This window comes from Halyomorpha halys, unplaced genomic scaffold (genome assembly GCF_000696795.3).
Source record: "Halyomorpha halys isolate HHAL.00 unplaced genomic scaffold, Hhal_1.1 Scaffold425.1, whole genome shotgun sequence".
NCBI classification, from domain to species: Eukaryota; Metazoa; Arthropoda; class Insecta; order Hemiptera; family Pentatomidae; genus Halyomorpha; species Halyomorpha halys.
In genome coordinates this window covers 762,936-776,421 of record NW_027114575.1, presented here as the reverse complement: position 1 = coordinate 776,421, position 13,486 = coordinate 762,936, and the positions used below count along the sequence as shown (strand labels likewise).

The window sequence follows — 13,486 nt, the reverse complement described above, 5'->3', positions numbered from 1 at the left end:
TCTAAATGATGGTTGTTGTCTTTTTGTTTTTATAGCCCTGATGAAGACCTGAAAATCAGGTCGAAAAGTCGGCATAAATAAATATTTTTTTGTTTATTTATGTTGTTTCTTTGCTAACTGCACTCCCCGATCATCTTCTATGGTCAACTATCTACACCTTATTGTAAACTGATATGAAAGGATTCACTTAAAAAACTATTCTAACAAAAGTAACTATTCAAATATTAAAAAAGGTTTTTTCTTAGAACCACAGTTGGAGAGAATGGTCCACTCTGGTTCTCGATGCCTCAAGTATGCATTTTTTTTTTTTTTTTTTATCATTTTATATTATAATTAAACTAAAATAAAAAAAAAATTACTTAATTATGAGCTGTTGAGATAAAAAAAAAATAAATAAAGAATAATAAAATTTACTATTATATGAACAGAATAACTATGACATGTGTGAATAGTGGATTTCGCATTATGAATATCAAATGTAATTTTATTTCTTGCTATTTGTATAATGGTTTCACAATATGGCTATTACAACAAATATTAATAACAGCCATATCACCTGATCCATTAAAGAGAAAGAAATTTGGTTTTGAAACAGATAAATTTAATATCCACAAAATTGCATTTAACCCATTCACTACTCACAGGTGCCACAGATATACAATTATCAATTAGGTACTTGAAGAAGCATAAAACTTGGTTTTCAAAAACCAATAGGAACAAAAATAAATCAGTTTATAAAAACAACATAATACATAGAAATATTTAAAATTGTTTAGAAAAAAGTAACGAGCACTAATCTTAAAAAATTACCACTAAACCAAATAGACAAAAAATATCAGAGGTATTAAAATTAATGAACACTTGAGTCAAGTCATTGAGGAAATACAAAGCATGGACTGACATTGTTTAAGAGGTTCCTGAGAGAGGAAATTAAAAGATAAATCTGCTGGAATTCCATTTCAGAACTGTTTCCTTTAGAAGAAATTCTCAAGAAAATGTCACCCTTCTCTTGATAGTCTCATTTTAAGATGTTCACCACTACAGAAAAGTGGTCATGCATAATATTTGATCTTTAAAAAAAAATAACAAAATATTTTATGCTCGAGTTGGAATATTTCTGAGCTTTAGCGACCTACTTATTATTAAATAAATTAATCCTTTCCTTATATTTGAGGGAATTATAAGTACTAAAAAGTAAATGTCCAATATTTTTTTACTTTATCCTTGCAAGAGATATTTTATAGAGTAGTACTTACCCTTTGTTATTATTTCTTATAATCCGTTAACTGCTAGAAACATTTTTTAGGCAATAATGCTTTTTATTAGAGTATTTTATTTTTAATGCCGTAAATCTAGAAAAAAATTTAAGAAAAAAATGCATCAACATATATTATATATTTTTGTACATTGAAATAAAATATAAAAACAATCAATCTACTATAGAATAATATTTAAAGCCTTTATATTTGGTAAATATATAAGCATTCTTGAAACTGTAAAAAGGTGAATAAGTATATATACATACATATAATATACTATTGTAATAATAGGAATATTTTGATTTTTTTAGCAATAAATTATAATTACTAATAACATAATGTACAATATATAATAACTTTTAAACCTTAAAAACTTCATGTGTATTAGCTCAAGAAGCATATGAAAGATTGTTCATCTGTAGAAACAAACTAATCTCTAGTGAAATATTTTCTATTATGGATGAATTAGTTCACCTGGTGACTTAAGCTTACTTTTTCAACCTTTAAACATGATATTATTAATATTTGTATAATAAACCAGCATCATCAAGAATCAAAAACTTGTAAAGATTCTAAGTATTGCTCAATTTTTTCTAGAAGATTTGTGGCAACACTTGCGAATTGTTCCCAAAGTCGGTATTCGGAGCTTTCTGTAATGTAATCTGGTGCTTCTGTGCCTTCTGCAATTCCAAATAATTTTTCCTCATCTAAACAATAAAAATAATAATAATAATAATGTTTATAGTACCAAATAATGGATATGAAAAAATGCAAAAATACCTAATAAATCAACAAGTACTGTCAATAAATTGTTTGTGGCCTGAACACCAAGTGCTGCATATAAATGAGTAGAATCTATACAGAAATTCCAAATAGCTTGACAAACAAGACTCGCCAGTCTCCAATCACCATCACTTGTTTTTTTTAATACCATTATAAGCCTTAAAAAAATTAGAAGCATATTAATAAACAAATGTACATTTTGTTATCAAGAGCCAAGGTTTCTAAAATGATCTGATCATTTTAAATAAATGAAGGTAAATTTTTATTTCTTTATTTAATTTTTTTTGTTTGATGATTTTTTTTGCTAAAATTATTTTTATGCAACTCCTTCATTACTTCCTTATGTTAAATCATGTTCTGATTGAATCTGATTATAACACTTAATCACTAGTTGTAAGTATTAATAAATTTTAAAATAATTGGTAAATTTATAATATTTATAGGGATATTATACTTACTTATGAACCCCATTATTCTCTTTAAAAGCCAATCTTTTATCCCAGTCAGCCATCAGATTAACAAGTACTCCAGTCGTGGTGAACAGTAATTCTTTGTTATCATGCTCTAAGCATCTTACCAGCTGGCTAATACCTATCAAAACACAATTTTTATTAATAATGTAGATTTTATTGGCTTATTTAGGAGGAAGGAATGCTTAACTTCTGATAATAATGAATAATTAAATTTCATTTTTTAAATACCACCTGAATGTTCTTGCATTTCAAATGTATAATATACAAATTATAATTAAAATTTTTAAAGATACAATAAGTTAAGCTACAAGAAAAATAAAAAGGGTTTGTTTTTGTATCTGGATTTTTGTTAGATGAGTTTTACAATTGATATCTGACTATAAGTCTCGTATTTATTTTTAATCAGCAGTTTATTAATGAGCTGTTGCAGAAATGATTTATTTTCATTTTTAGTATTCCTGAAACCTTTTTTAAAAATCAAACTAATTAAACAGTATTTGTTTAATTGTTTCTTAAATATTATTTCTGCTTTAAAATTACAAAATATTTTCAAGCTTCTGACCAACACCTATAGAAGTATTGAAATATGTAAAAACTATAAATATTAAAACTATATTTTGTCCTAACATTAATTGTTTAGTCTGGCATTAAATGACACTCAAAATAAATATCATTTATACCATCGAATAGAAAAGGCCACATACCTCCGATTTCTAATATGTAATCTCTAACATCTTTTGATCTTGATAAATTTCCCAGTACTCTTGTTACTTCTATCATGCTGTCTTCATTTTTCGTGAGAAGAAGGGTACTTAAAACTTAAAAATAAATAATTATTAAGTGCATATTGGACACAGGATCAATTAATTTTTTTTTTTAAGTTGAACATAAATTAAGGAATACCTTGAGTAATTTCTATCTGCCTTATAGTAAAGGGCCCTTCGGTAGAGGCTTGTGGGTCTGAATAGAAGGATAAATTATTTAAAGTACTCAATGCTGACATTACTAGTTCTTCACTTTCAGTTACCGATTTGCGTCGAAGAATCATTAACAGTATATCCAGAAACTTGCCTCCATCCTACAATGTTGGCAATACCCTATAATCATTGTTTAATACTTGGGTATCACAAATAAATATTTTATTTATAGCAGATTTTGCAACCAAATTTATTTGATTTAAAAATTAACTCTTAACTACTGCAAAGAAACAGGAATAAAAAATTCAAAGGAATGTCTTATTTCAATAGCTATATATATATATTTTCTTCATTACTATTGGTAAACAAACGTTTTTGCTTCCAATTTTTAGTGGTCTTGGTTTCTTAGCCATACATAAGCACAGAACAGAAAAGATTTCCCAATATATCTAAATGTTTCTAGAATCAGACTATGTCATAGCCATGAATTAGTAAAAAAATTCGATAACATAATAAGAGCGACCTATTATACCCAAGTCATCTGTGAAGAAAAAAAAATTATGATTATCTAAAACCCTGAGACCATTATGCATGATTGGTTTAAAATGGAAAGTAGATTATAATTTGGGATAAAGGGTAGTGGTGGTAGAGAAAATGAATTCCACAGCCCAACATTTTTAAAATAAAATTTCATTAGTATAATAATAATGAAATAAAATTGCAGGTTAAAACTATATTCTAGGAAAAATAAATAGATACTCTAGCATTGTGCCTCTTCACAGGATATGTTGGGTCTTCCATGTCTTCAGGAGGAGCACAGGTCATTCCAGTGCCAACTTCTGGATGCATACTCATGTTTGCAACAATCCTTATCATCTAAAACCATATTTAATTTTTAATTATTCTTAGTAATGCTACATATACTTCATTGTTTATAACCATTTACCTTAACTATGACGTCTTCTACAGATCCATCAGAAGCCCAATCTGGACTTTTTATTCCTTCTCCATATGGTCCAGAAGCTCTCATTATTTCTAGATCTTTATCAAGGTAATTTTCAAGAAGATTTAGAATTGAAGACATTGCACCTGGTTCTTGATATAGCTGAAAGTAACACAGAAAGGAATATTTTGAATTAAATATTAACAGAAAAACAAAACCTGTATTGTATCTGTAGCACTGCCTTTTGAAAATTCTCTTTAGGGCAGGAACAAAGATATTCAAGAGATGTAACAGCAAAACAAGTAAAAAATTTTAATTACAAATTGCCTAAGTGACAACATAGGTTATTTATTTGTAGTAAAGTGGCTTGTACTATTAACTAAATTAGCCTAATCATGGTGTACTTTTACTAATTACCTTTATCCTTGCATCATCACTCTTAGTTATTATATTACCAATGGCATATCCAAATCTAACAATAATATCCTGGCGACCTGGATATTTATTTAATATTTTTGTTATAGAACGAAAGCAATTTTCATGATTGATTATTGATTCACAACACTCATCATGTGTTGATAAAATACTGGAAGCAAATATAATGTATGTTAAATATGTGTGTTAATTGTACATTATTTTTAAGTAAATAAAAAAGATGAGTTAGCACCTAATAGTTCTTGCAATATTACTGATCAAATCTAAATCTGCAGAAAAAAGTTCCATTGATGTACATAATTCTCCAACAGCACCAGTATGGACAAAGTGACGGGAAGTAGTTTCTTCACTTGCTACATTTCTGAGGGCACCAGTTAGTTGAAACATCCCATGACTTGTCTGCTCAGGAATCGGTAACAGGTCGAGTCTCTGATCAATAGAAGTAATTTTCAATCAATATCATCATAAAATTTAATAATTCACAATTTTAGTTAAAATTATAATGCTCTTACAGCATTATTAACTATTTTCAGATGAAGAACCATCAGCTCTAAAATACCAAGTTTTAATGCAACAAGGAGAAGCTGCTGGTTCATAGTTAAAAATTTAAGCGCTCCATATCCATAAATACATGCTTCAGCATCATCAATTGGACTGGCTCTTCCAAGTGAATCCACAAATAGTTCTGTAAAAAAAACATTTAATAAAAATGATTCAGCTACCGTAAAGACATACCATAATCAAAATTCATACAACTATTTACCTAAGATATCACCCTCTAGAAATAATGAGTCATTTTTATCACTTCGAGAAACTTTGAAGATCAGTTTTGTAACAGCTAATAAATTCACTCCATTTACCTTGAGCTAAAATTATCCATAATGTAAATAGTATTTTTTGCAATAGTTTAATAAGGACATCAGAAAATAATCAGATTATTGTTTATTAATGTTTTTATAAGGGTATTACATATTAATAAAATGTGATTTTGTATAATTATAAACTATTTATCATTATTGATTAGTTTTCCTGATTTGTGATTTGAAAAATTCAACTGAACCCATAATTTATTTATTTGAATGTACTATTCATTTCAGAGGCTATACAATGTGTATCATACAAAAACCAGGAAGTTGGAGGGGCCAATTGTGACAAAAAAAAAATTTAAAAGGTACTAGTAACCGTAAACGGTAAACGGAACTTGTAAACGGTTTCATGGAAAATTGAACTTTAACTCTTTTTTTTTAAATTCAGAACTTTTTTACATTAAAATTCTTATAAATATTTCAAAATGATATTTTAAGAAATGTGACTGTATACATTATCTACAGTATAGATTCTCAATACAGTACCATTGGAAGCGGTGAGGCATTTCTTATTATTTAAAAATTTGTTTGTTAACGGGTGGAAGAGCCACAGCCTTACACATCAGAGAAAAGGAAGATTACTTCTAAAAACTATTGTTAATAATTTCCAACTTTCATTTATACATTTTTTTTTTTTTTTTTTTTTAATAACTACTTAATGTTGTAACCAGATTTCATGAAGATTATTTTTGGTAGAGATGAAAGAATTTCAATATAAAAAAAAAGGTTCAGTTCATATTTCTCTAGAAACTACTAAAAATTGAGTGATAGTTAATAGGGTATTTTTCATTATAATGAGATGTAAAATTGGCTCCTGAAGTTTCCTTGTTTTTATCTAGAAAACCCTATATTTATAAGTAGCATTAAATTTCCATCAGTTGCATGAGCTATAATATAATATAATATAAATTTACTTATTGTAACATAATAATATATTAGAACAGTAAGCTAATATACAGTTTGCTCATTGCAAGTAATCAGGTATATCAAACAGTTTTAACGAGAATCCAGCGTAACTAAACTCCTATACTAGCCAGCCTTCCTGTATTACTTTTGAAACACTTAATTATAGTGAGTAGAAAGGAATAACGAACATTAATTAAAGAAATTTAAATAAGAAAAAGTACTTTCATTCAATACAACCAATTATAGGAATAACGAACAATTTTAATGAGGATTCAGTATAATTATTATAACATAATAAGCCAAATTATTTTATCACTAAAGTTTTATAATATACATAATAAAATAAAATTGACATTTATTTATTATTATATAATACCTACAGCCAATAAGATTTTTGCTATATGCAATAGAAGAAGATCTGTCGCTGATTCGACAAACTTAAATAGCACTTTGATTATTACAGATTGTTCATTGCTTGGTATTTTATTGTTTCCTTTTGTTTTCAACTTTAAATACAGCATACTAATAGCATTGTTCAATTCACTTTCATTAGCACCTGTAAACATTTTTAATTATGACTTCATTTAATTATTTATATTGTTTGATATCTAATAACAATTTATAAAAATTAAACATATGGGATTCATTTTTTAAATGAATGTACCTATACTTATGAGGGTTTTATTTTTATTTTTTTCATAGTATATATGTAGCATTACTTTATATTTTACTTGCTATGACCCAAAGTACTAGTTTATATATAATCGGAGTAGCCAAGAATGCAAACACATCTGTTATAGGTAATTCTAATTCATACTATAATTAATTCTAAGTAATATAATAGGAATCTAATCTATAATAGGAACCATAACTCAAAATGCCTCTTTCCATGTAAGGAGGGTCGTGTGCTCAGAGAAGTTGCTGCAACAATTTATTGGGCAGAGAAGTAAATCTGAAATTTTTCAACAATTTTTACAGGATTTTCCAACTTATGGGGGTTGCATTTACCCTTCTCTTGAAAATGTTTAGAAAATTGACCTCTCTAAATTGTGTTTATAAGTTATTTTTAGTGTAAGAACCTCTCTTGGGCCGTTTGTAGCTGAGGGGAGTTAAGGCTTAAAACTTGACTACCTCATGACTGCAGCAGTACTGGTTCGAATCTGGCCGAGGGGTGTTGGCTTTTATTTAATGGCCCACCCACGAATTGAAAACTTGACCCCCATTATGGTTAGAATAGGTTGGTTACCTGTAGATAACCCCCAGAACCATGGAGGGGGTCATTAAAAAAAAAAAAAAAGAAAAAATCTCTTTGCATATTTGAGAAATGTTTTATCACAACTTTTACAGAATGAATTAAATTCACAAATTTATGAAATTGTTGATACCTACTCTCCTTCATATAAGATCTATGAGCAAGCTTATTCAAGGTGCCTTATACCAATCAAGCTTTAAGTGTAATAAGATTTATATATGTGAATAGTCTAATCAGAAATCATGGTATGGATTTTAAGAATGTTAAGGTGGCTGTTGTGATTACTTAGGAAGGGGATAAAAAAAATAATTAAATCTATACCACTACAACAGTACTTTGTAAGGAAGTACTGCTACTAGACCAACAGTTGTGCAAGAAGATGATTAGGTCAGAATCATGCTCAACATCTAGATCTTTACCCAATTAAGAGTACCCACTTTATGAGGCTAGGTGGACCCCAGAGGGCTGACTCACGGCTATAGTGAAATAGAAAATAATTATCTACCATGGCCGGATTCGAACTCAGGCCCTTGGAGTTAGCAGGGCAATGCCTTATCCCTGAGCTACCCACTCCCACCTTATGAAGGGCATATAGGTCTTAAAAAGTCTGCTGACCCAGAAAACTATAATCGATAATTCTAGACCAATGAATTTTGTTCATAAATTTATAACTGAATCACAATGTCTAATTTTCTAAATTGTGACTGGTTACCAAGCTACAGTTATCCTGCCACTGTACCATGATAGGTGGACTTTCTATGCTGTGCTGCCTCAATTTATGGGTCTCAATGGAAAATATTATACAACAGGGTCAAAGACATTCATAATTATCAGAGTTAATAGAAAAAAATAATACTTATATATTTAAAATAAATTAAATATTATTTATTTTTTAAGGTAAAAAAATGATTTAACTTATTATTATTATTTCAAAAAGAATTAAAGAATAAAATTCAAAAAGAATGATAAACTTTTATACTTTACCTCTTTCATGAAGAGCATCAATTTCATGGACCAGGCTAAGTATTTCATTATCTTTTGGTTTTGGAAATTTTTCTACAGCCTTTTCCTCATTCTTTCTATTGTCTTCGATAGTGACGTCTGGTTCTGAATGTAAACTGATTCTTTTAGCAGTAAGTGGTAAAATGTTTGGGGCTTTAAAAAGCTTTTGCCTGGACTTGTCGGGACTATCTAAAGTTAAAGTTTGAACATCTTCATTTTCATCTGTTTCCTTTATAGAATAATTGCTAGAAATCCTACTCCTGTTGTCGCTTCTGCTATTCAAAGGTCTATACTGACTATATTTTTTTCTTAGATGGCTTTTATTTTTTTGGCTTGCTGGAAATGATAAAGATAGAGGTAGGTGACCTTTTCCTTTCCTAGGTTCAGAGAATTCAGTCCGCTCCTGAGGGCTACTGTGGGTTTCTCTTATAAGATCATCAGGCCATACATCTATTGGTGGTTCTGCTTCAGTTTCTTCTGGTACTTTAAAAAAAAAAAAAGTACAAAAATAAAACAAAAGTAACATATTTTTTAAATATTTGTTTTATGTTATATAAAATGAACAAAGACATTTTTATTTTTATTTTATAACCCAGCAGCAAATAGTGTTGTATGCTGCCAGTACACCAGTAGGGTAGTAACAAAAAGTCTGTTCTATTTCACTTCTGCAGACAAGTGGTCCTACTGGGTAAGGCCCCTACTACCGGCTGTGGTAAACTCTTGATCAGATTAGGGAATGATCTTTGGCAGTAGTGTACAACCTCAAACTATAATAATTTCACTAATTAATAATGCTATAAATACTTAATGGTATCATAGCTTCTTACAATTGTTCAGCAGCTTAAAAAATCATTTTGGTTATAATGATAGGTTTATAATCGACTGTAGATAGAATGTGAGGAGAAGATAGTTGGAGGATGTGGTCAGTAAATATTAAAACAAATAAGTATAACATATTTTATTCATGCCGAAGTTTGACTCTAAATTTTGGGCCTTCATTGAGGCTAAAAATAGAAAATGAGATAACAATTATGAATAAAAACAGAAACAGTATAACAAGAAAATTAAAAAGATTAGAAATAATACAATAAGAAGGTAATTTATTTTCATTCATTAAATTAATTGAACTAGTGTATTTTTTGAAAGAATATTTTTTCTTTAATTCTTTTCTTGTTCACTGTGCCTTAAATATGTTATTGACTTCTGCTCATCACTTCTTTTGATTTTAGTTTTACTACTTCCCCCACCATTTTGACTTATTTTACTTTAGATATCGCTTTTATTTTTACCTACATATTTCAATTCTTCTCACTACCACACTTATATCCTTTCTTTCCACACATTTTTAATTACATTTTTTCTAGCATATGTTATAAATTACCTTCTGAAAGTATTTGTAATATTTTTGATTTTCTTGTTTATTTCTGTTTTATATGGGTTTTTTATTCATGGGCGTTAATTTTTGACCAGATGAAGGCCTAAAATTTTGGATGAAAAGTCAGCACAAATAAAATAAGTTAAACTTATTTGTGTTCATTTCTATTGACTACACCCTCTCCCTCCCCCTCCCCCCCAACCATCTTCTCACACTTTTGGTTATGCTCATATTAAATTGTAACAACACTTAAACTTAATTTGAGACGAGATTTTGACAAATCAAAAATCTCATAAGAAAGAAAAGATGTGCTTATGCTTAGTCCTCCACTAGAAGTATAACAACCAGTAACATGTCACAAGGTCACATGAGTGCTGTCAGAAAAAAAAACTAAGTAAAAAGTATTAAACTGGGCTTATATGTTTTATTTCTGTGTAAAATTTGAAAGCATTGGGGGAAATGAACAAAAATACCAGGGTTTCACTGTTTTCCGCACTAAAAAAAATGTAGACCTCCTATAATGGACCTGATAAGTACTCGTGAATCTTGTCTATCGTAAAATACCAAAACCAAGGGTGAGATCATTTAGAAACAAAGAAATTCTTTGATGAAAAGTAAGTTTTTTCCTCCCTGATTCAACAAACATTAATAAAAAGTAAACCAAACATTAAATCTGAAATGGCTGGTAATCCATTCTCTATAAGAGTTCATATGCTAAATAGGTTGCCTCATTTTTCCTACAGTTTGTCAATTAATTAATTCAGTTAAAGATTGTCTTATTAAAAAATAAACTTTTAGAATGAGGAATTACAGAAATGTATTACTCTTTTATCATTACCTTTTTCTTTGAGTCATTTATTTATTTCTTTAATAATTAACTCAAAATCAAAAACTCCTCTGAACAGAGTTTGGTTTATAAATAATAGTAAAGAAAGGAAGGTGACGCAACTATAGAATAAATAACATTTTACTACTAAAGGAAATTCAAAATGCTTAGTTTTGGGAGGATCACTCGAGGAAATTAGCAGGAGGTTGAACAGATAATCTACTGATATCTGGTTTCCAGCAGTTGTTGGTCTAATGTTTCATATATAAGACAAAGAATCCGATTTAAAAAAAAAAAAAAAAAGCACTTTTGCAGTTTGCTATGTCTGGTTATATTATTTTATATGGTTTATTGACTCAAAAAAATATATAATCAACTTTTACCTTTTTCATTAATTAGTGTCATAGCTACATAACAACTTAAATGCATTTTAAACTAAAGGGATATGATTTAATTTTTAAAAAATAATATTTCTAGAAATAATAACACCCCTATATTCAATATACTAATCAATGTTTCTTTGCTCTCTCAAAAAATCTAAGAAGTTGAACTCTATATAATAAGACAAAATATCATCTTTAAAAAATGCTAGTAAAGATGAACTTCCTTAAATAACCTACCACCAAGAAGCTTGGGATTTAACCGAAGCAGACAAACAAAATTTTGACATCTGAGTTGAGAATTTTTAGGAGAATCTTTGAGCTTTCTGGTGCTGAAGAAAGAATTGAGAACTTAACAAGCTCTTTAACGAGAAGGACGAGACTAAGTTCATAAGACCAGAAGGCTGTGCTGTACCGACCATGTCTCTTAAAGAATAATTCTAGTATTCCTGAAATACTAATGTCAGAGGAACTGAACAGGAAATGAAGAGTGAAAAGTGGATGGGTGGAGTGCCTGTGGCCTTGAGAGACTTCCCAAAAATCTGAAATTGGATATCTGTATCACGAGGCCAAGCCAACTGAGGCAGGCGGCTGAGGCATAGTGATCGGTTGTTGTTACAGCTATAGTGATGGCATTTACAAGACAGACAATTAGTAAAATAACTAGTACGGCTAGAGTTTTTTTTCCCCCTTATTCTGTGATTACAATAAGTTACAATTAAAAATATGTACATCTTATTTAATAATTTATGACAATTAAAGCTGATACTAACAGTTTGTAAGAGAAGATGATAGTTTCAGTCCTAGCCCTGGTAGCCTCCAAGGTGATTGTTTCCCTGAAATCTTAGCGCTATTATTTGTGGTTTTCAGAGGTGGCAGCTTGACAGAATCAACTTCTTGAAATTCAACTTGTCTTAAGCTGGAATTGACAAATTGATAGCAATTATTAAGTGTTTGGAGTCTAATCAAAGCATATTATAAACTGTGTAATAAAAAAAGGTAATTAGATATAGTTTTAATACTATTTTATAGACACTTGAGCTTTATTGAAAAAAAAAAATTAAATACTTGTCACTGTCACGGGAAAATATCCTAAATGCCATTTTGATGATTTAATAATTCGGTTCCACATGTTATAGATGCCTGTAATTCCAATGATCAATATGGAGCCAAAATTTAAAAATCAACTTACTTACAAATATTTTCTTGTGACAATATATCTTGATAGGAATATTCAATAATTAAAAAATCATTGATATCAATGATTAGTGGTTTAGTTTAGAGAATGTGTGCTATCCAGCACAGGTACAGATGCCATATTAAAAAACCACCTCAACACTAATAAAAAAAAAACAACTAAATAAATAAAATTAATGATGAGAATAGTTCATTATTATAAAAAAAAAAAAAGATTTTCCAAGAGAATGTTTATTTTTATAACAAATTATCACTTATTTATTTATTGATTACAATGAACAAGTTGTAATTTAAAGATATGTATCTCTACCCATTATCCTCAGACAAATCTTTATATTAAATATTATTTGTAAATTTAAATAACAATAACTTATTTTGTAAATATAATTTAAAATACAAATAAAATAAATTATTTAGTTCATTAAATGTCTATATATTTACAATTTTATTCAATAAAATGTAGTTTTTGTTTAGTATGTAGAAGTGCAATTAAAAGGAACGGTGGATTCTTGTAGAACATTCATTTATATTAACTTTTAAAAATGAAATTATTATATTAACTACTCAAACTTTAATGTAGGATTTTATTTAATCAAATTATTATATGTACATTTATTTTATATTTAGTGATAAAATTACCTAAAAGCACTGGGTGGCCGACTTGTACCAGCCTTTAGAGGACCAAAAAGTTTTCTTTGCCTTTCTATGGGTGTGAAAGGGCGTTTAGTATTAACTGGACGCGTTGCCATTTCTGCTCTTGCTTCTTTAATAATTTCAGCGCTTGTTTTTAAAACATAAGGTGGCCTGTAGAATGCACGCCCAGGATCCATTGTCATACCTAACCAAATCAAATAATCTGTGTATCAATCCTA

At 28.9% G+C, this 13,486-nt stretch overlaps 1 protein-coding gene across 2 annotated transcripts in view; it reads right to left on the bottom strand.

The window, feature by feature from the left end:
* Window positions 1-1,616: 1,616 nt before the first annotated feature.
* The window catches only part of LOC106682578 (armadillo repeat-containing protein 2), a 16,502-nt gene continuing 4,632 nt past the window's right edge, over window positions 1,617-13,486 (bottom strand). For both annotated transcript variants that reach the window (XM_014423513.3, XM_014423512.3), the window contains exons 2-16: window positions 13,254-13,452; window positions 12,191-12,336; window positions 8,819-9,319; window positions 6,963-7,138; window positions 5,574-5,676; window positions 5,323-5,495; window positions 5,043-5,239; window positions 4,793-4,961; window positions 4,379-4,537; window positions 4,192-4,308; window positions 3,419-3,593; window positions 3,220-3,333; window positions 2,501-2,633; window positions 2,040-2,200; window positions 1,617-1,966 (exon numbers count right to left, since the gene is read on the bottom strand). In XM_014423513.3, coding sequence (XP_014278999.1) covers window positions 1,806-1,966; window positions 2,040-2,200; window positions 2,501-2,633; window positions 3,220-3,333; window positions 3,419-3,593; window positions 4,192-4,308; window positions 4,379-4,537; window positions 4,793-4,961; window positions 5,043-5,239; window positions 5,323-5,495; window positions 5,574-5,676; window positions 6,963-7,138; window positions 8,819-9,319; window positions 12,191-12,336; window positions 13,254-13,450 — 2,682 coding nt within the window. In that variant the 5' untranslated portion in view covers window positions 13,451-13,452 and the 3' untranslated portion in view covers window positions 1,617-1,805. The remainder of the gene's footprint in view (window positions 1,967-2,039; window positions 2,201-2,500; window positions 2,634-3,219; window positions 3,334-3,418; window positions 3,594-4,191; window positions 4,309-4,378; window positions 4,538-4,792; window positions 4,962-5,042; window positions 5,240-5,322; window positions 5,496-5,573; window positions 5,677-6,962; window positions 7,139-8,818; window positions 9,320-12,190; window positions 12,337-13,253; window positions 13,453-13,486) is intronic.